We start from the raw sequence: 21,021 nt of genomic DNA on the forward strand, positions 1-21,021 counted from the left end.
TCGGCTATCCAGAAATACTCGGTAGACTGAAATGGCGGAGGAATTCCGAGTCTCCAACTCGACATAAACCAATCACGATATTGAAGTTTACGGGAATTGTTTCGATGCAAGAGAGGACGGGTTGCTTTTAGCAGATAGCAAGTGGGAGTGCTGTTGTCTCGAATCGAAACTTTAACATACAAAGATATATATACTAGGTTTACGGGGGATTGGCATGTGTGGACAGTACTAGCTCTTAAAAGATGGATTTTTTTTTTTTTTTTTTTTTTATAAAAAACAGGACAAGTAAGTGGTATTTTTCGGATAAACATCAATCATGGCTCGTTGTCATTATCATAAATAGGTCGTTTCCTGAACTCCTCGAGGGAAATGCTTTTCATGATGACAATACATCAGAGCAAAAGAAAAGTGAAGTGCTTAATCAAACAATTACCCACCTCAGGTCTTGAATTTAATCTTATCGCCGCCACCAGACCGCCAGGAACGATAGGTCAGGCACCCTATATTGGTGTAACCCCCGTAAGACAAGCCCCAAGAAGGGTTGCCGTCTGTATCATAACTTTCTCCCTTCTCGCACCACTCGAAGTCAAAGTTTCCAAACAGGAGCGACTGACAGTAATGCCCCTTCAATGGCCTCATCGGATCCAGGGCTTCGCCCTTGCAGTCGTCTCTCCAAGCGATGGAGCCGTGATAAGTAACGCCTCTGTACTCAACAGGGTCCAATTTGATGGCTTCATCACCAGCGTGAAATAGCTTTTTGCCTTTTAAGGCGCTACTGCACTTCTCTACTAGGGAGTCTATTTTGGTCGGACTACGTTCCGCGGGGACGTAATCCTTGCTCGCTAAGCATACTTTGGTAACCGTAGCTGGGGCTTGGGTTTGTGATTGGGTTTTGGAAGTGGTGGACGAGCTTGTCTTTGAGGTCTTGGAAGTGGTGGACGAGCTTGTCTTTGAGGTCTTGGAAGTAGTGAACGAGCTGGTTTTTGAAGTCTTGGATGTAGTCGACGAGGCAGTCTTCGAGCTAGTTGAAGGCCTTGTGGACGTGGCGAACTTGCTGAGAGACGATGTTTTGAGCGGGCATATATCTTTTGCCTTGGAATCTCGTGGTTGGTGTTGGGAGATGGAGGCTGGGTCCCAGAAATCCAAAGAGACGACAGACCGTCCAGCAACCCACAGCCGCCAAGTACCGATGGCCAGCTGCTGGTTTCCAATTTGCTGGATGCGGTCGACCTGCGTGACTTCGACGACAAGCTTGCCGGCGCTCGAGTTGTCGTCTTCAGATTCATCGGCGCTTTTGGGCACGTATCCTGAGACTATCCAGGCCGGTTGGTCAGGCAGTCCTGTTTCGTGGTAGATATGATTTGCCAGTCCAGAGGCTATCTTGTCGGCTCGCTCACGGTATTGGAGGGGCCCCTTGGTTACATGTTCAACGTATGGCGTGACAACAAAGACTGTGGGCTTGGAAGATGGGTGAAGAGGGCCCGGCTCGTCTTTTGTTCCCACCAGTGGCTTGAGGGGCTCGACGTGAAAGAACTCATCGCCTCCCTGCCACAGTGCTTCCACTGTCCACTTGTCGAAATATTCGTCGCTTGTATGGGCGAGGCCTTTATCGGTGCGCTGCACAAAGACTGGATCTTCAAAGATATGAGACAGATATGTCCCCTTCCTGGATATGATGACCACCGCAGTGCAGCCGTAAAGCCCCTTCAGACCCATGGCTGACACTTCCTTGGGGAATTCGAGCCATTGCCCAGTCGTCGGTTCGTCGAAGTAAAGCCATTGGCGCGCGTCGCTTATCTTCCGGTGGAGCTCCTTCAGGTGCGCCTCTGAATCCCCGACATTTGGCAGGGGACTGGGACCGGGACTCGGACTGGGACTGGGGTCAGCACGCTTAACCTCATTATCCCGCTTGTGATTGCCCGACGTGATGACCATTCCAGTCTTGAGCGGGAAATTGGCAGCGGTGGATGTTGGGAGATGTGCGCAGTCCACTGACGAGACGGTCACCCAACCACCACCTCCTCTTTTGCCAGGACACTTGCCGTCGCTGCATTTCTCTGGCGAGCACGGACCAGTCGAGTTTGTAACGGGGCATATTTTCTTGATGTCGATGTCTCGCCGATGCTTTTGGTTGTTGGCGGGGAACAGGATGTCGGGGTAGGTAATGAGGTTATCGACGATATACCTTCCACCAACCCACAACCGCCAAAGGCCGAGTGGAGCCTGGGCATTTGGCAATTGCAGCATTTGCTGTATCGGCGTAGCCTCAACAACAACCTTGCCGACGAGTTCGTCGTCCGAATAGGCGGATTCGAACCGAGTGGCTTCATAGCCCACCTTCATCCACGGCTCCGGGTTATCGGCCGGGGCCCCGTGTGGGTAAAGCACGTTCGTGATCGCAGTTGCTAGCCAGTTGACCCGTGTCTCGTACTTGAGAGGTCCGCTGTTCATTTTGTCTTGATATGGCGTGACAATAACGACCCAGGGCTTATAAAAGGCGTGCAGAGGGCCCTTGTTGTCGTCGGTGCCGACCAAGGATGCGATGGGGACGATCCTGGGGGTATCGGGGCCTCCATAAGCAAGAGCGTCGAGTGTCCACTTCTGGAACCATTGTACCTCTGAGAGCATGGGCTCGCCATTGTCATCCCGCGACATGAATACCGGGCTCTCGAAGATATGCGATATATACACTCCATTCCGTGATACAATCACCACCGAAGTACACCCGTACAGTGCGCTCAGCCCCATGGCCGTCTTGCCCATCCCCATGAACGGGAACCATTCTCCAGTTGTAAAGGCAGGAGTCCAGTCAAGCCATCTGTTTTCGTTTGTTATCTGGTGCTGTATGCCTGTCAGGTACGCCCTTGCATCTTGGACTTCAGGTAGCGGGTCTTCATTCGGGGCGCGTTGCACCAGTTCGCTCCGCTTCTGTTTGCCCGAGACAGCTGCGTACGTTGGGTATGCAGAAGCTGTACTGGTCCGGAGCTTTGAGCAGTCAATAGACCCGATATTGGCCCACCCGCCCTTCCCGCCCCGGGGACATGAATTGCGATTGCCGCATGAGCCGTATTCACAGAGTGTTGGACCGGGTGTCGGGGTTGGAGTGATGGTTGTGGTGGTGTCTGTGACGGAGCATCCAGTTGCTGTGAGAGTGGTCGTCGGCGAGCACGTCAAGGTTGACAATGTGGAACCACCTACAGTGGTTGAAGTTGACTTACAGACTACCGTCACTTCGTGTGCAGTTGTGTCCGAAGTACACGTCGACGACGACGATGTCGAGGATGTAGTCGATTCGGATTCGGTACTTGTCTCGGAGTTGGTGGTGGTGGTAGTATCTTTGTCCTCGTCGTCGTCGTCGTCGTTATCATCATTGTCATCATTGTCGTCGTTATCATTATTGTCATCATTGTCATCGTTGTCGTCGTTGTCATCGTTGTCATCCATTGGATCCTCCAAGTCCTTATCGAGTAGATCTTTGACAAACTTCTTAGCACCCTTCTTATCCTTATCTTGAACAGACTTCTTCAGTTTCTCAGTACTATCCAAAATGCAGTCCAATGCACCAAAGACAGAGTCCGCTGCCAATTCGAATATATTGCTTATCAGGCCTCGCTTCTTCATGGACGGGCAGCCGACAGACCCGCCAACCTTAGAGAGGAGATCCTCCACCTCATCCTCAAGCCCAGTGATTTTCCTGATAATATTCGTTGGGTTCGGGGGCTTCGGGTTTTCAAACCAGATCTTGAGGCCCGGAACGAGACCGTCAAATCTGGTGGAGATGGCGGATAGGCTGGAGTCAAACTTCCGTGATGGCATATTGCCGATTGAGACATGGTCAATATTGCCGGGGCCTGAGGTGGTGCTATGGGGTGGGGGATTGATAACGGGCGGTATCGTTATTGTATCCGTATTGGTTGTACTGGTAGTAGTAGCACCGCTTGTCATGGGAGTGAACGTAGGTGTGGGTGCGCTTGTTGTCCTGGGGGTAGTAACATTTGCCGTGTGGGTGGAGGTCGGTGTGTATTCTGACGAGCTGGTATCATGGCCACCACCACTTTGAGAATCCACCGGAGTTGACTCGGATGTAGTTGAGTTGGATGCAGTTGGTACAGCATCAGATGTAGACGGGTGTGTCGGCAGGCTGGTGTTAGTGCTACCACCAGTGTTCACCAGAGTTGAGTTGGATGTGTGTATCGGTGGGCTAACAGGAGGGCCACCAGAGGTATTGACTAAATGCGAGGTGGAACTTGCAGAGGTGCCATTTGCAGTGCCAACTGTGGTGTCGGTGTGGACATGAGTGCTGGGACTAGGCGGGGCGTCTGTACTGGGCTCGGAGGTCGTGGGAGGACCAGAGCTCTGAGCTGGATCGACAGAGTTATAAGAAGTAATAAGAATCATAGAGGTAGTATAAGAAGTAATAACAGTGTAGAGAGGAGCATGAGAGGTCTCGTTTCCTGGACCAGTGCCCTGTGCTCCTACATAATGGGCAGCAGCCAGCAAGGCGCCGGCAGACCACAAGGTTGAGAGCCTCATAGTGTAGAGTGCACTCCAATATAGGACTGTATAAGACACTGTATGAGGAAGAAAACGGAGAGACTACGAAGAGCCGAAAGCATGAAAGGCTTTTTATGACCTCGAATGTGTAACATCCTGTGAAGGCTATTAACTGTTGAACGCCCATAATACACATCATTATTCATGAAATATCTGGGGAATATTATCCTTCAACTTGGCTGTTACAGAATATCAAATGGCTACGCTAACTGGCTGTAGGGTTGAGAGAGATTGAATAATACGTGGATTTCTGGCTGTGAAGTGAAGTACTCTGTTTTGTCTTTATCGCGGTATCTGTATGGAGTTAGTAACTTCAGCCGGCATAATTCACCAGATTTGTACCTGTACTGGCTCCACTGAGGCTAGACCTGAGTTTTTACTCTGAGAGGGAAAGATGCTGTTACTGCTGCAGTCATTGTATACTGTCTCTTAGGGCTTCGGCGTCTTGGCAAAGGTGGGACCGTTCCTGTCGATCCGTGGATCCTCGCACATCATTCCGACCGACTTGTATGGCTAAACTAAGGACATAAGTTACTGACATTTCTATTAAAGTTGGCCTTCTCATTTATACTACAACAATCAGGATACTTGAAGACCTGAACTGCTCTCTAGTCTGATGTAAACCCCTTGTGCCTATTACAGCACCGATACGTGCTATCTACCCATCACTCCGACTTCTCCTTCTTTGTACCCTCCATGCCCTCCCTCATCACAGCCACCACATCTTCCACGGTCGTCCCCCTCTCCCTTTCCCCAGTCTTCTCCAGTCCAAGCGCCGTATCCTCCGCAACAGTCCGATACACTTCCGCAACGCTTTCAAACCTAAATCGGTAATACCAGTAAGCCTTGCATCAATACTCGAACGTTTTAGGCGGGGGAAAGAGAGAGAGAGAGAGAGAGTCAACTTACAATCCCTTCCCAAACCCACCTTCCCGCTCCATCATCTCCCCAATCTGCTGCATCTCATTTACCCACCGATACGCCTTGGGCGGCATTCCGACAACGCCCCTATCTGCAATTTCCAGTGTCTGCGGATTATGCTTCCCCATGTACTTTCTCAGTTCGGGAAACACACCCATCGACTGCGCCGTGACATAGGATTGAATCGCCAGCGCGAAGAAGCCCTTCGTTGTACTGGCGAAGCAGAGCTTCACGCCTGATGCGGCCCCGATGCGGGGCGATACGTGCTCTATGTTCAGCGTTCTCGCGAGATCCGGGTACGGGAGCTGCGTTGGGCCGGAGACAACGAGGGATGGTGTTGTCCAGCCCGTGGAGTTTACTTTGCGGGGCGGCCCGCCGATGATTCCACCGTCTACATAGACTATGTTCTTATTGGGATTGGAGCTGAGGAGGTCGTTGGTGTGTGTTGCGAGGGACGGGGCCGTGGCGTTGAGGTCTAGATAGTAGACTGGTTTGTCTCTTATGTTGGATGGTGTTTGATCGTGCACACGCTGTGCGGTTCGGAGCGCGTCCTTTGGTGGGACTATGGAGAGGATAACGGCAGAGGCGCAGATTAGGTCTTTGATTGAGGGGAGGAGCTCGATGTTGGTTGACCGGGCACGGTCTTTGGTGGCTTTACTGATTCGTGGATTGCGGTTAGGTACATGGTTCTTTTTGTCTTGATATCTGAAGGGGAAGACCTGCCTGCGATCTTCTGCATAGGTTACAACGCGGTAACCATGGCTGAGGAGCAGGTTAGCGATGCCGAGGCCCATTTCACCAATGGAGAGGATGCCGACTACGGGCTGTGCTTCGGCCATTATTAGTCAATGCCGTAAATCGAGACGTGTAAAGTGAATTTGATATGAAGGGTATTGCCAGAGTCAGATGGTGTTTACTCCAGTTGGTGCTGACGCGGGGTTAATGCGGGGTCGGTTTGTGTATAGCGTCATATTATGTTATACCAGCGCAATTCACTACAGTCTGGATTTTTGAGGCAAGAAATGACAGAATCGGAATGTGAAACTTGATAGTACTGCTCCCCTTCGATTAATCAATCGTTTCGCTTCACCTTCGAGCCCGTCAATCACGGCATACCTAGGAAGGCAATCCGATGGCTAGGCTCGGGGAGCTGGCGCGCGTTCGATTCTAACTCCGACACTGGAGTTCAAGGCGTGCGATGGGCGGTCATTCACAGATATCTCAAATTAGAAAGAACAAATGTCGGGATTGTCTGTCCTGGAGGGATGTGCGGCGAAGTCGCCAGCACAGCGGACAAAGTCTAGGTATAAATGGCAAAAGCTACGCAGTATATGAGAGAAAGCGTTCGATCCTGAAAGATGCGTCTATGTATTAGTGTCGTCTAGTAACCATTTAAATGTACAAATAAGGAAAGCGCCATAGAAGAAGACATGAATTTTTTTCCCCCCTGACCAGCTAGATAGGCTCCAGTCGCCGGCTTATCCAGTTATCACCCGCCGGGGAACGCCAACTTCTCGGGCCCGCTTCTCCCGGAAGTTGTGAAGGCGTTCTCCGATCAGGAAGAACTCGTCTCGGATGCTCACTTGCCATACTTCGACCTGGCGGCAAACTAGGTAGAAGAACCAGACCATGAGTCCCATCGCCAACGTGGCCGGATAAGCGTAGCGGTAGACCTTTGGTTGTAGCTCGGGGCTGGCAGAGAACATTATCGAGTTCGATACGAAGCCGAAGGAGAGCGGTAAAGTGACCGCAACTATGGCAAGAAGGGTCATTGGGAGGAGCAAGGCCCTAGTCGCGAGCTTGACGTTCGGCTTGAGCCAGCCATCACGGAAGATACCGTTGAGGACTGCAGCTGGTCGGGACCTGGTATGCCACAGAGCCAGTTTTACTGCCATCTGAACGTAAAGCACCCCCAGCGTCCAATCTTGGACGAAGTGGATAACGTGATCTTGCTCGCGGCCAAGATATGTGTGGATTGGGACAAGCACGTAGAGCTCTATTGTAAGAGCAAACACTGACGGTAGGAATATCACGAACGCGGTAGCAATATAGGAAACTTCGACACCACGGACCAGAACGCTCGCTGCTGCACGAGATGCCCCCAAGGGAGAACATAGGTACGGTCCGAGGCGGCCTGTCAGCGCACGGAAACAAGACCGACAAGATGCGAGAAGGCAGGCAACAGCACAAGCAGCGCCCATTCCTACGGACAGCGCGTAAACATCATTCACTGGCCGACCCGGGACGTAAAAAGACATGATCTTGCGGCCAATAACCAAAGGAACAATGGTGACGCCTACTCCAGTCGCAGCCGCAAACATCCAGATCAAGAAAATGAAAGCCGCAATTCTGGTTCTGAAGAACGGTGGGACATAAACCTTGGTAAATTGGTCATTTTCTCGCCCGTGAAGCCCTTGGTCATTGTCAGGCTTTCCGTCAATTCGTTCGTTCGCCTCTGTCACTTCCAAAAACACAGGGCTCCCCTTGGGGATGCGGACTTGGTCGGAAGCCGGGACCCTAACAAACTTTCCATCCACTTTGGGAAGATTTTCCACGTGTTTTTCATCAGTGTCGGGCTGTTGATCCTCTTCAGTGGAAGTTTGTTCATCATTTGGCTTGCTCCCTAACAGCAAGCTCCACCAAGTCTGTGGACGCCTCCCTTCTTCATCAGAATGTCTCTCTCCGAAGAAGAAATCTGACAGTCGTAAGAAGCGAGCACATTTCCGGAACCACCAACTGTACAAGTTGTGTAGCCCATCCGAGGGCTTGAAAGCTTGGATGGCCAAAGGAATGCCAAAGTTATAGAACAATAGATCAGCTGGGAACTCGAGGACCGGGTCTTTGGATGACCAATGCGCAGGGAGGACCCCGTCGAAGCCGTAGTAGATGCCCCAAACAACTCCACCAAGGCAAACAATGACAAGAGCGCCATATACAAGAGCACTAAAGGCGATCTTGCGGAGTTGCGTAGTTATGTTCCGCTCGAGTACGTCACGCACAGGGTGAAAAGTAGGGTCATCAGGATCACGAATAAAATCTAGGCAAGTCAGCAAATATCGTGACGCTTGTCTGGTGTGAACTTACAGAGGACACCGCTTCTCATAGTCTTCCTGCACATAGAGACGAAGAGAGCAAAGTGGAACATATAACAGGTTCCAATAAACCAATGGACGAAAAGGGAGGTGAGCGGATATGTCGACGTAAAAAGGCTTCGCGATGCAAATGTGGCATTTTCGAAAAGAGGCAGTAATGCTATATCGAGCAAAGCACCACAATATAACGGAAATACTATCATCTCAATGCCGATGATTAGAATGACCTTCATGACCCCGCCGGCTTGGTGAAGTCCTTCTGCAACCATGCCCTCGACTCTTTGCCCTCGGTCGGTTCCAGAGACAAACCGGGCCACTCTAAGATAAACCAACCCCACGGTTGAAGCAAGGAGGTAACCCATCAAGATAGCAATAGTGCGATCCTTTGTGTCCCAGACTACCAAATTGTAGTCGATTGTTCCATTCGTAGTGAACCCAGTCACATTGGGGCCAGCCCAAGCTGTCGGGGCCGAGAAAAATCGAGTATAGATGTTGTAGCCGGCATCATAAATTTCGTCCCGAGCCGATGTGAGTCCATCGCCGACACTTGCCGTATCATAGCCGAACGAGATGATCTTGGACAATGAAACCGACCCGATCTGCAACGGCATGTCATGAAGAATGAACTTTCCCAGTAAGAAGACCATGTGGATCAGCGAGCCAATTCGCGCTTCATGAATCTTCAGGGCTTGATGTGAAAGAACAGAAAACATGGGCACGTCGGCCTCGTGGAAGACAAAGAAAGTATTCATCACACTGCCCAGTCGCTGACTGCTGGCATCAATGAGCGATAGCGACGCACTGGTGATGGGCTTAGTCCACTCTTTCAATGGGACAAGAGTTGCAAAAGGGCTAAGAAGCAGCTTGCTGATCATACTTGTCCAGTACATGACATAGCCCAAACTACCAATAAGGGTGTCGAGGACCACGTCGGCGAAAACTGAGACTGCCGTCATTGGAACACCAAGAACGAATTGCACAGGATTCGCTAAGAGGACCAGAGCGATCTTCCCAGCAAGGTAAGGAAGCCAGATGCCGGCGGCTACAGTAAAGGAGATCAGTAGGGCGCAGAAAACGCCGTTCTGTAATAAACCAAAAATCGGACCCTGCATGCCGATGAGTTCCAAAATGCCCTCGAGATCATCAGCTTCTTCGATCGCATCAAGGTCATTCGGGTCCACGCCCATGTCCGGGAAGGCAGCATTATCCGCAGCGATACCATCGGCATCGAAGTTGCCATCGTCGGCTTCGTGTTCCAATGGTCCATTAAGAGCAGGTTCGTCCGCCACTTCCTCGTCTACATCTGGCTGGGGTGCCTGGTTCGGGTCGTCTGGGATAACGTCGGCCCAGAACCAATCAAGCACTCTCTTGATCATGCCCTGGGGGCGCTCGGGGGCATTCTGAGAGGTCTCCGGCGGATTCTGTGTATCTTCACTCGATTCAGCATCTGCAACTGCGGTGTCCGAGCCAGCTATTCCACCGTCCACGCTACTTTCCACTGTTTCCTGGCTCGGTTCTGGCTCTCGTACCCGGGTCTCAGCTTCGAGGTTGCCAAATCTGGAAGCCGGTGTCTGCTGGGTCCGAATTTCTGGGTTAAAAGACATGTTTCTACCAGCGGCTCCACCGAAGAACGCGTTGGAACTGTCAGCTTCAGTATTATTGGGTACACGCCAGCTTTGCGAAGAGGATTCTGAAGGCCCTGTAAAGGACGCTTGAGCGTCATCGACCTCAGCGTCTCCGTCCGTGTTGACTGTANAATCAGAAAGGCGAGAACGTGGGAAGTTATTAGACAATTGCGTATGTCTATTAACAGCAGTAACATGCCAGGCAAGTTCTGCATAACGAGGTTCTTCACGAACAAGTCTTAGCATTTCCTGGGAATCACCCTGGGTACGGCGCCAGAGCTCCATGTACAGCTCCATATTGACAGGAGACCGTTGCTGGTTCATTTGTGTTTGCCGGGGGACTGGAACCTCGAAATTAAACCCATCGTTGCTCTCAAGATTCTGGCGAATCGGAGGTGTGACAGGCCCTTCTGCGAGCAGGTTCCGTATATTCGGGGGTGCCTCAAACCGCAAAGGCTCACGAGGAGGCAGTTCAAGTCCGTCTCCCGGTCTCGGTAGCTCGGTGCTTCTCGGTGTATCCTCAGCAGCATCGTTAGTGCGAACCTCACTTTCCTCGTGTTGTGGGATATCATGTTCGAATGACTCTTCGCGCGGTGCAGGCTCGTGCTGACGCTCATGCTCAATATCATGTTCGTGCTCAAGCTCGGGCTCCAGCTCAGGAGCTTCAGCATGAGCAGGAGGAGGGCGGTTATTTGCTATTAATTGATCTGCAGCCTCGCGCTCGCCCTCGGCAATATTGTCCAGAGGCTGCTGTTGAACAACCCATTCACGGATCAGGAATATGAGAATAAACGAGATGACGACAAGCAAGGTAATTAGCTGGCCTTCTAGCGTATCAAGAAGGATATTATTAATTGTCGGTGATGGAGTCAACGAGTTTAGGAACTTGACGTCCGAAAGCCAGGATGGTCGGCGTTTGTACGGAAGCGTTGTTACGTTTGAATGGGTAGATCCAAAACTCGATGACATCGCGGGAAAGAACAGCGTAGAAAAGGCCTTTTTCATAAGTTTGAGTAGTATAGGTTCACCTGAAGAGAAACCGAACATTGACCCGGCAGGGTCCAGCGCGGATTGTGCCACAAACGAACTGGTTTCGACCGCCAGAGAACTGGTTGTTAATGTTGCACCATCAATCGGCACAGAGACATTATTTTCTTGATAGCTTTTCTGGGGAACGCCATCTGACCACCGGCCATCAGCGAGCCAGAACAACGCCCTCCAGATCGCCCTCATCGACCACGGCAGCCATCCGAGCCAGACAAACGCCACCAGGACCCAGCGCAACCATGTAATAACAGACCGAAGCGAATGTATCGACAGTTGTTTCATAAACAAGAGCGTCGGCAAGCTATCGGGCATATCCGGGTCGTATACTTTCGTGAAGTGGAACGGAGTCTTGCACAGCTCACAGTGCTTCTTCTGGGAATGAGCTAACCATTGCACGAGGCAAGGCTGGTGCACGAACCTTATACTACCGCTACATTTGCACGGATAGTATAGTTGGTCCTGGTCCGTAGCTTCTCCGCGACAGATTCGACAGCTATCCGGTTCTTCATATTCCCTCTCCTTCCCTTTTCGATTTGTATCAAAGGCAGGGTCATTCATGATATCGTGAAAACTCGAGGAGCCCGCATACTCGTGGGGGAAGCGCCCCGGGAAATCCATCTTCTTGGCAGGTTATGAGCGTCGTCGCCCTCAGTAACAGTAGGCAAAGCTACTTTCGGTTACCATGTTTCGGAAACGAAATATTCGGTCCGGGCAATGACGCAAGAATCGACGGTTTGGTGCGAAAGGGTAGGGAATTTGCAGCAGGGCGCAGACCCAGTGAACTGGGAGGTCTGAAATGTCGACGCTCGAGATCGCGCTGCTAATGTTCGCAACAGCCTGTAGCGAGAGCAACCGTCATAAATATGCCAGACAATCTGAGACCGCAAGTGGGAGAGAATGATGATTCAGCAGGCCTCCACCGTTTCAGGCCGCCAATTGTCACGTGACTACCTGCTTCATTGGCTGCCAAGAGCTCACTTTTATTTACCTCTGTAGCAGAAATAAACACACTGTCATTACGAGCCCTTGCGCTTGGTGATCTTCACTTTTGAATATTTCGCCGCTAAGGTTTGTCTTGTGGAGCTACGTCTTCCAGAGGTGGCGCATCGATATATCAGCGAGCATGCCATGTAGCATGAGCAGCAAATATGGGGACCACTAGCGCAACGTCTCGCCAAAAAAAGAAAAGAAAAAAGAAAAAAAGAGAACATCAGATAGTAGGCACCGCTCGATCATATTTCACTTTTTCTTATTGCTCTTCAGTTCGTTACTGATACGTAGTATGGTTCCATTTGTGTAGATGATACGCCCACCGGAGCTAGGTATCAAACACTAGTTATTGGAGCTGAAACTTCCAGAAAACCAGAATTGTCAAACACTGTTGCTCTTATGAGATATTAAAAACATCGCCTAATCTCTTGCGAATACCGGAAAAAAAAATCTTGTGGAATAATCTCTGGCACTTACCGGGAGGCTCCTGTTTGGCATTTGGTGGAGATACAGCGATTACTTTTCCCCTCATTAATCCCAACGTCAAATAATTGTTATTATTGTTATTTTCGATGAAGCTCAGCCGAAACATTTTTTCTGTCTTGCGGGTGTGACAAGCTTCCCTGGCAGCCGTCACTTCGTAGTTGCCAGCAGCGGCAACAAGGCCTGGTCGCAACCCTAATCTTCAACGCTCCGACATTGGGACTGTACATTATACAGTATCTCGCTTTCTCAAAAGGGCCGAGTCACAAACACCGACAAATCACTTTTGCCTCCTCGATGAAGAGTTAATTCTCTGGGTTACCAGTCTGCACGGGTACTATAACGCAAGTGGGTAAATCCACACCGTTGGGTCCGTTCCCTGGAGGGATGCCAGCATAAACCAAGACACTTTGTAATCGGACTGTAATGAAGAAGTCTTGTTCGTCTTTTGCTGGAAGGAAATTTTTACTAGTTTACGCCGCGTGGGTGACGGCCTCTACAAGCCCTGGACTTAGGGCTTCGAGAAAATCCTGGACCTACTCTTATTCCATTCAAATATTGTGGAAAGACTCGATGATCAACTTACCACAAGAAGTGCATGATTCCGTTGTTTGCATAGCCAATGCCTATTTGTATGTGTATGGCTAGTAGTAATGGAAACTAACTGTGTCGCTCAAAGGTGTGTATTCCTTCACTGTGCAAACGGTGAATCGTCCACCTTGCCACTTCGACGGTTATAGTAGAGGTAAACCCCTCCTTCACCGATTGTCAATGTCCACAAATGCCGATAGTATTGAAGGGCCTGGAGTTGCTGTCTCATGTAACAATATATCCAGCGATTCGCTTCCCTGGTAACAAGACTCGGCCGTCGGTGCTTCCAAAAGACGATGAGATAGGCCTATCGAAAGCTCCGATTATACCTTATAATGGAGACCTTGTCTACTCTCAAGTGTCCAGATCTGACATTTCGAATCTCCGGACAGAACACTGTATTACGGCACGACATAGGGATAAAAGCAGCCCAAGGTTCCGATCGACTCAGCGCAGCTATGCCCAGCCTCGCAGTTGTATCTTTTCTATTGAATCTACATTATACCGTGTTCTCCTCAATCAAGCCCTGGCTGGAGGACGGCCACACCAAGATAGTCGAAGCGCAGCTCTCGAGGAAAAGCAACGGTACTACTCGCAAGAGCGAGTCGACCAGGTTCGCGTCAATACGTATCGCTTCTACCATGATCCAAACTGATAGAAATGACAGTGAAGCCCCTGGGATGAAAAGCAACCCCAAACCCGCCAAATATGGCTTTTACAGTCCATTTCATGGTGAGCTCTCCCGCAAGGAAACCTTCTAGGTAGTCCGTTGGATATTTTCTGACAACCATTGACATAAATTACCTTGACAGTGCCGCCGAATAAAAGTCCTGACCAATGCTTTGGTGTCTTTTGTAGAGGCCCCTACCAATCGGCTTCCGCCCAATGTCCAGGGTCTTGCTGTAGGGGTTAGACGTGGAAAGGGCTTTTCGTGTCAATGACAGAGTGTAAACTGTACTGAGTTGGTGGCCTGGTTGGCTGATATGCTTGCGGTGCGGTGAGTTGTGATGTGGTGAAGGCGACGATTGCGGGCGTAAGCCATGCAAGTCTCCTTGAAGGGTATATCGGTTGGTTGAAGAAGCAGATGCCCCAAGGGTTTGGACCCGTGTTTTCGTTGTCTGTGGTCAGTGAAGACTTCGCAAGGCGCTTGCCAAATAAGCCGAGGGTTTTCCAGCATGCTACACGTCTTTGTGGCGTGGAGAGCCCGATTGAATGGAGGAAGATGTTGGACCATATACCGGATAGGAATGCTTTGCGCTTCAGCAGTGGGCGTCTAGTCTCTGATCTACAGAAAGACTTGCTTGGTGGTCTGTAGTTGCTGACGAACAAGGAAAAGCCAGCTTAGCTGCAGTCGATGCCTCGCGTTAGTGTTCTTGTACCAAAAATGTACAGCCTGTGTCCAGTTATAGCTTCACACATATATTCATATGCGCCTTCCGAATCTCTTTGTGGAAGCCCTAAGTCAAGCTTTGTTCAGACTGCTCAAGGCACCACCAGACAAAGGCCAGCCAGACTATAAGCTATGCACAAACCCGGAATTGTTCTATCATGCATCTTCTCTCTACTTATAATTAATATGGCCATTCCCCACATACTTGGGCTCCCCATGGAGCTTATATACCTGATTTTCCAGGACTTTTCACCAAGGGAGGTGGTACCCTTTGCTCAAACATCACAAACCGCCCTCGCTCTCTCCCTACCCATTGTCGACCTGGGAGAGACGTTCAGATGGGCCTGTGAAGACAATAATGAGCAGGCTATGCAATTTGTCCTCCCTAGTATTCTGCATGCAATGGAAAAAGACCCGGGTATGGTATTCGACGCCCTGCCGAACGCCTGCAGAAGCCGCAGGGTTAAGGCTGTACGGCTCCTAATTAACGCCGGTGTCCCTGTCGAGCTGCCTAGGGGACTCTCTCGGTACAGTTTAGGGCCGCGGTTTTATAATACGCCTCTTGGTTGCGCTATGAGAGACAGCCAGCCCGAAGTTCTGGATCTACTTCTCGATCTCGGCGTCGATATCAACACCGCTATTAACCATTATTCGGACCCATTAGCTCCATATATACCAAGCCCAGCCCCACTTCACCATGCAGTAATGCATGGATTTGTACAGCTGGTTCGTATTCTCTTGGCTCGTGGCGTTGACGCAAATCAGCACGATCGATTCCACAGGTCCATGCTGTCACTGGCCACCGACTACAATCAGGCTGAAATAGTCAAGCTCCTGCTTTCTCACGGTGCTGATGTCGATTCAACTGATTATCAGGGGAGGGCCGCTTTATCATACGCCACGGATCGGGGGTATCTTGCCATTGTTCATCTTTTACTAGACGCCGGGGCCCAAATCAATACTGCCGACAAAAACGGCTGTACCCCGTTGATGCTCGCCGTCTTGAAAAACCACGATGGGCTTCTGAGACAGCTCGTGCAGCGCGGAGCAGACATCCACATGGAAAATAAGCGTGGCCGTACTACGCTATCCTTCGCCGCAAGTGCAGGTCTTGACCAGATAGTGCAGTATCTCGAGGGTCAGGGCGCGAATGGGATTCATGTCTCCCTGGCTGGACGAAGTCCCATGTGCTTTGCGGAGGAAAGAAAGGCGAAAGCAGTAATCAAAGCTCTCAAGGCAGCGGGCTGTCGACGAACTCGCTGTTGGAGGTTGAGTGGCCGTCACCAGATGCATATGATGGAATGCAATTCTCATGCGAATGACGCAAACTAGTTCGGAGGAGGTTAGAATACTATATATAGGTAAAAGAAGAATACAATTACGGCGATGAAGCCTCCATGTCACGTACATAAAAATTTATACCCAGCAAAGTTGGGTAGAGCCACACGTGGCTCGAGCTCTGCTGCACCAGCTAAACTCGAATCATCCATGCATGCATTATACTGCAAAGATTTGGTAAGATAAAGAGCCTGCGCAGGAAGGAATCAAGCACGGAACAATGGTTCATGCAGGGTTTCGTCACAATGCCGGTTCCTCCAGATCGCTGCTGAGAATAGCCTGATATTCGCCATGCCAAGGTTGAGAACAGACGCAGAGAAAGCGCTCACTGGACAAGCTGTCCAGGCTCTGTGCGGAGGATGCAGTGATATTCGCGGTGTGTTGCGCCACTCCGCCATGGCCTACCACCATGACCTCACCGAGAGTATCTGTCTGCGTGCTCTGTGATAGCGCCGCAGACTGCAAGGAGTTTTCATGAGTACACAATCTCGAGGCTTCCAAATCTTGATCTCGTCACGGCATCTGTGTCCACAATCTCCATCTCTGGCATAAATAGTTGGAGGAGTCTGGACTCGACCTGCCAAGAGCGACCGTCGCGTGCCTCGGTCGCTGATTCCTGAATCCTCAGGCACGAAACTTGTGATCCCGCCGTCAACCGTCAGATTTTCATTCGGCCGAGCTCCTACTCTGTCCTCAAGCATTCCGGAGTCGCAAGTCTTCAATGACCGAGTAGTCGCGTCCCTGTTGTTTGCTCTCCTCGACAGTCGCTTTCCACCTACGACGCGATACCCTCCCCCGAACCCTGCCAGTCTCAGTTGCTGGCTCGGAGTGTTTGAAGGGATCAACATGGCGTCCTCGAATGGCAAGGTCGCGGACTCGAATGATCGAGTTGTTCTGACCCCTGAGCGGTCGAGTCCAAGGAAAACGGGTCGGATCCGTTGGACTGTTGGGCTGTTGGTTCGGTGAGTTTGCTTTACTTCTGCACGTCGACTGCTGTCAGTGGTTGCTAACCCGTGTCCTAACAGTTTGTGCATCTGGTACTTTTTGTTGACGCCTTTCTTCCGATGCCCGTCTCAGACGACCGAGTTGACGGAGTCGTCACCGCGAATCTGCAAACCGTACTTGATCGCAAAGTCCTACGTCGAGCCTCACGTCGCTCCTTACTACAATGCACATGCCGCTCCTTACGTTGATGTTGCGCGCCCATACGTCCATGTGCTGAACGAGAAGGTTTACACTCCGGCCTCGAACATCGCAAAGCAGGGGTACGAGGCATATGGTGCTCCGGCGCTCGACCGGGCCCAAGTTTATGGCCAGCAGCAATGGGACGCAAATGTTGTGCCCCATATCCAAACTGCAAAGGGCAAGGCATCGGATTGGTATAAGCTCCAGGTGGCGCCGCATGTGGATTACGCCACGGCTACTGTATCGCCATATTACCACAAGGTCAATGGAGCGTACTGGACAACCCTGAATGGGTATATCCTACCTTTCGCCGCAAAGTACCAGCCATTCATTGGGAAAACGTACAGCTCTGGTCAGGAGATCCTGACCACGCAGGTCATGCCTCACGCGCAAAGCGCATGGTCTTCCACCTTAAGTTTCATCAACTACTCTCTCTGGCCTAAGGTGTCCAGTCTCTACTCGGAGAATGTGGAGCCTCAGCTTGTAAAGATCGGCCAGCGACTCGCGAGTTATCGTGAGGGAAGCCGGTTGCGAAGTGTGGCGGATGAGGTCGAAAGGTAGGTGCTCTTTTATTTTCTCATGAGGACATATCTAACCGGAGCAGTTCCGCGGGATACTCTAGCACGTCTTCGTCCACCTCAGTGAAAGCTAGCACAACTGTTGCGTCGACTCCATCGTCTGTCTCTGAAACACCCACACCCTCTTTATCGCCCACAGAATTAGCAGCACAGCTGCGCAAGAAGATTGCCTCTGATCTTACGACTTGGAAGGAGAAGTTTGCGTCGGCATCTGAGAAGGGAGTCGCAAACCTCGAAGGCCGTGTGGTCGAGATTGTCGATACTTACTTGGCAAGTGGTGCCCAGTCCGACGGAGATAAGCTTGTGGCTGCCTTGGAGAGTGCCGTGGAAGACGAAACTACCGCCATCAAACGTCACATCAGCGCTCTGACCGAGTCTCTGCCATTCGTAGACGCTCCCGAAGAAGAAGCAGCCGCTATTGAGAATCTGCTCAAGGAGATTAGAAATACCGCCGTATCCATCAGAGACCGAGCCCATGTCATTAGAGAATGGCATGTTTCATTCGAGGAGGGCCTTATCCGCCAGGTATCAATCGCCGTGAACTCTACGCTCTCAGTTCTAGATAATGTCCGAGACCTCGGTCTGCAGGAGATTGGAATGAGATGGGCCTGGATGGATGGCGTCACTTACAAGGACTGGGAGGACTACCAAGCCTTAAAGGAGGAATTCGAAGACTGGAAGGGAAAATTCCGTGAGATTGGCCTACAGCACGCACGAATCGAGTCTGCAAAGGATACTGCGGATGACGCCCTTTCACGCGGTATGGACGTCGCCGAAGCCGCAGCGAAGGAGCTAGCCAGGCTGAAGGAAGTAGGACGGTGGAAGATTGCTGCCCGAGAGATCAGCGAGGATTTCAGTACCAGATCAGAGGCTCCACCACCCCTTCCCAAGCCCGCTAGCGCTGAAGAGGACATCCCAGCCGCGCAGGATGAAGATCAAGAGGTCGTTTCAGAAACTGAAGAACCAACTGCAGATGTGAACGACACTGCTGGTGATACCGATGTGGAAGTGGACGGCGGATCCCCAAAGCTTGACAACGTCGAGAAGTCTACTGAGAGTCAGGACGCTGGCGAATCATTTTCTGATGACAAAGCTGAGCCGGACGTCGTCTCTGAGCAAGTATCCACAAACGACGACAACCAGGGCAACGCCGGAACTTCAGAGTCTAATGAAGGAGCCGACGTGGAATTTAACAAGGGCTTTTTTGGTGCGGCCGCTTCAGTCATCCCCGAAGAAGCAACAGACTCCGGCTACGATACGGACAATCTGGACCAGGACGAGATTGTCGAGGCCGAGGCCACAAAGCTCTCGGAAGCAGTAGATGCTGAGGTTTACAATACAGCCCCAGCAGCAAGCCAAGAGTCCCAGTCCATCGAGGATCTTCTCTCCCATATACTCGGCGATACGAATACAGACTTCGCCGAGAAGGTCATGGCGAGACTTAATGCCATGAATCAAAACGCAAAGCCGAACCAGGAGTCTGCTTCGTCGCCCAATGACAAGGTTGACGGCGATGCCGAAACCCAAGAGCAGCCACAAGTCGCGGATGCGAACGAGGACCAGTCCGCCCGGAATGGTCTCTAAACATAATGCTAATGAGGTCGAATTCCTATGGCTGAATGCATCTCATACGTCGATATCCCTCTCGCCTATTTCTTTCGCTCTTGTTTTCCAATGTTGGATCCTGATTATTCCCCACATAGTACTCCCATGATTTCACGACAGATTTATATCGCTATGATGAGTCTCTGCTTGGCGATTTTCATGACTGTTTTAGTAGTTTCTTTCCTGGTCTAGGTGGCTTTGTCTTCCCCCGATTTGTTTACAACCCTCACCCATGTTCCTAACAGCTTGATGAAGACGCATTTCCGTTCTCTCGTTTTGTAGGGTGGAAGCTGTCCCTTTTCTTCAATTGCGGTGGAAATGGAGAAAGCTGTTCTCATTAATCTGGACAGGTATATACAATCAATAACTCCAATCATGTTGTTTTAGATAGGCTCCCGCTTAAGTTAATCAGTTCAATGGACGCAATGCCATCATCGTACACGACCTCTGGTACTAGTTATACAACCCTCTTCTATAGCCCAATCCAACCCCTTACCGATACTGCATCCTCTGTCCACCCCTCTTCTCCATTTTCCTCTGTCTCTTGCTCTCCGCCCCCGTCCCCGCTCCTTCCCCATCTCCCGCAGGACCGCCACCACCAAACCCAGAAAGCCCACTCTTCATCCCCGTAAAAGTCGAATACGCCAAATAAACCGAATACAGTGGAACAACAATCCACAGCCACCAAGCCCGGTCCCCAAAGACACAAGTCGCCCCGATACACCCCCACGTCCAGTACAGGATGTCCCACATGAACTCCGTCAGCCCGGCAGCTCCGAGATCCTCACCGGGGGAGCGCAGCGCGCCATCGGCGGAGTAGGTTGGGCGGCCAATTCGATCGAGGTAGAATTCGATGACTAGCGTTGGGAGGGCCAGCAGGTAGTACGGCTTTAGGGCGCGCGGGCGGTTGAAGATGAAATGGAGGGTTAGGTGCAGGGCGTGCAGGGCGAGGGTTATGAGGTGTGTGCGGAGCAGAACGGAGGTGTTCCGGGCTGCCAGGGTTTTGGATGCTTTCTGGACATGGTATTAGTTATTCATTATATTGAAAAGATTAGAGTGTGAGAGAACGTACTTGGGCCATTTTGGGCGTTCGATTCGAATCGATCGAAGGGAGGAATGTAGGTGGTCAGATCGGGTGGGCAGGTTGGTTGTCCGAGCTGGGTGCAGGAGTTGTGCGGTTGGATTGGATATAGAAGGGTAGAATTAATTATTAAACGGGCAATTGCATCCTCTTTTCCTCAACGATGTCCCTCCAAAAGTAGTGTCAGTGTCAGTGTCAGTGTCACGTTCAGTGGATGAGGAGGTGGTGGTGGTGGTGCATGCAGCAGTTCGTGCCATCGGTTGCCCTCCACAACCGGACAAGCGCCCGCGCCGCCAGCAAGTCCGCCTCCACCGGCCACGAGCCAAACCGCCAAATGCAGAGTCCATCTCAGTCCTCACGAGCAAAACACCCCTCAGGCCTCTCGTAGAGCGCAAGAAGTGCTCAAAGAAGTGCTCAGCTGCAACTCCACCGGTTCTCCTTCGACCTCCTCCCGGCAGCCTCCTTCACCGCACGACATGCAACTTGGTTTTCCCTGAGACTTTGTTTAGCCTGCACGGCGTCACGAGTCGCCCGATTCTCC

At 51.1% G+C, this 21,021-nt stretch overlaps 8 protein-coding genes across 8 annotated transcripts; 4 read left to right on the forward strand and 4 right to left on the reverse strand.

Moving 5' to 3' along the window:
• Window positions 1-438: 438 nt before the first annotated feature.
• ASPSYDRAFT_89550 (uncharacterized protein) lies at window positions 439-4,533 on the reverse strand (the record flags this gene model as incomplete). The annotated part of the gene is made up of 1 exon (XM_040852184.1): window positions 439-4,533. One exon carries the CDS (start codon window positions 4,531-4,533, stop codon window positions 439-441), a length of 4,095 nt encoding a protein of 1,364 aa, XP_040702627.1.
• A 771-nt stretch (window positions 4,534-5,304) lies between these two features.
• On the reverse strand, window positions 5,305-6,364 carry ASPSYDRAFT_45221 (uncharacterized protein). Its single transcript, XM_040846993.1, has one exon. The coding sequence runs from the start codon at window positions 6,312-6,314 to the stop codon at window positions 5,460-5,462; it is 855 nt and encodes a 284-aa protein (XP_040702628.1). The 5' UTR covers window positions 6,315-6,364; the 3' UTR covers window positions 5,305-5,459.
• A 589-nt stretch (window positions 6,365-6,953) lies between these two features.
• On the reverse strand, window positions 6,954-11,857 carry ASPSYDRAFT_58039 (E3 ubiquitin-protein ligase SSM4; the record flags this gene model as incomplete). Its single annotated transcript, XM_040849467.1, has 2 exons — window positions 6,954-8,512; window positions 8,560-11,857. The coding sequence occupies 2 exons, from the start codon at window positions 11,855-11,857 to the stop codon at window positions 6,954-6,956; spliced, it is 4,857 nt and encodes a 1,618-aa protein (XP_040702629.1).
• Window positions 11,858-13,013: 1,156 nt separating this feature from the next.
• Window positions 13,014-14,098, forward strand: ASPSYDRAFT_975696 (uncharacterized protein). The gene has a single exon (XM_040853242.1). It carries the CDS (start codon window positions 13,494-13,496, stop codon window positions 13,956-13,958), a length of 465 nt encoding a protein of 154 aa, XP_040702630.1. The 5' UTR covers window positions 13,014-13,493; the 3' UTR covers window positions 13,959-14,098.
• A 163-nt stretch (window positions 14,099-14,261) lies between these two features.
• ASPSYDRAFT_45226 (uncharacterized protein) lies at window positions 14,262-14,821 on the forward strand. Its single transcript, XM_040846995.1, has one exon. It carries the CDS (start codon window positions 14,388-14,390, stop codon window positions 14,616-14,618), a length of 231 nt encoding a protein of 76 aa, XP_040702631.1. The 5' UTR covers window positions 14,262-14,387; the 3' UTR covers window positions 14,619-14,821.
• Window positions 14,822-15,581: 760 nt separating this feature from the next.
• On the forward strand, window positions 15,582-15,827 carry ASPSYDRAFT_121500 (ankyrin repeat domain-containing protein; the record flags this gene model as incomplete). Its single annotated transcript, XM_040840422.1, has 1 exon — window positions 15,582-15,827. A coding segment is annotated over one exon (246 nt), but the record flags the coding sequence as incomplete, so codon positions are not given.
• A 1,050-nt stretch (window positions 15,828-16,877) lies between these two features.
• ASPSYDRAFT_58040 (uncharacterized protein) lies at window positions 16,878-19,378 on the forward strand (the record flags this gene model as incomplete). Its single annotated transcript, XM_040849468.1, has 3 exons — window positions 16,878-16,993; window positions 17,057-17,773; window positions 17,821-19,378. The coding sequence occupies 3 exons, from the start codon at window positions 16,878-16,880 to the stop codon at window positions 19,376-19,378; spliced, it is 2,391 nt and encodes a 796-aa protein (XP_040702633.1).
• A 307-nt stretch (window positions 19,379-19,685) lies between these two features.
• On the reverse strand, window positions 19,686-20,713 carry ASPSYDRAFT_45228 (SND2/TMEM208 family protein). Its single transcript, XM_040846996.1, has 2 exons — window positions 20,472-20,713; window positions 19,686-20,413 (listed from the first exon to the last, which is right to left on the reverse strand). Exons 1-2 carry the CDS (start codon window positions 20,478-20,480, stop codon window positions 19,892-19,894), a joined length of 531 nt encoding a protein of 176 aa, XP_040702634.1. The 5' UTR covers window positions 20,481-20,713; the 3' UTR covers window positions 19,686-19,891.
• Window positions 20,714-21,021: the final 308 nt, after the last annotated feature.

This window comes from Aspergillus sydowii, assembly GCF_001890705.1.
Source record: "Aspergillus sydowii CBS 593.65 unplaced genomic scaffold ASPSYscaffold_5, whole genome shotgun sequence".
NCBI classification, from domain to species: Eukaryota; Fungi; Ascomycota; class Eurotiomycetes; order Eurotiales; family Aspergillaceae; genus Aspergillus; species Aspergillus sydowii.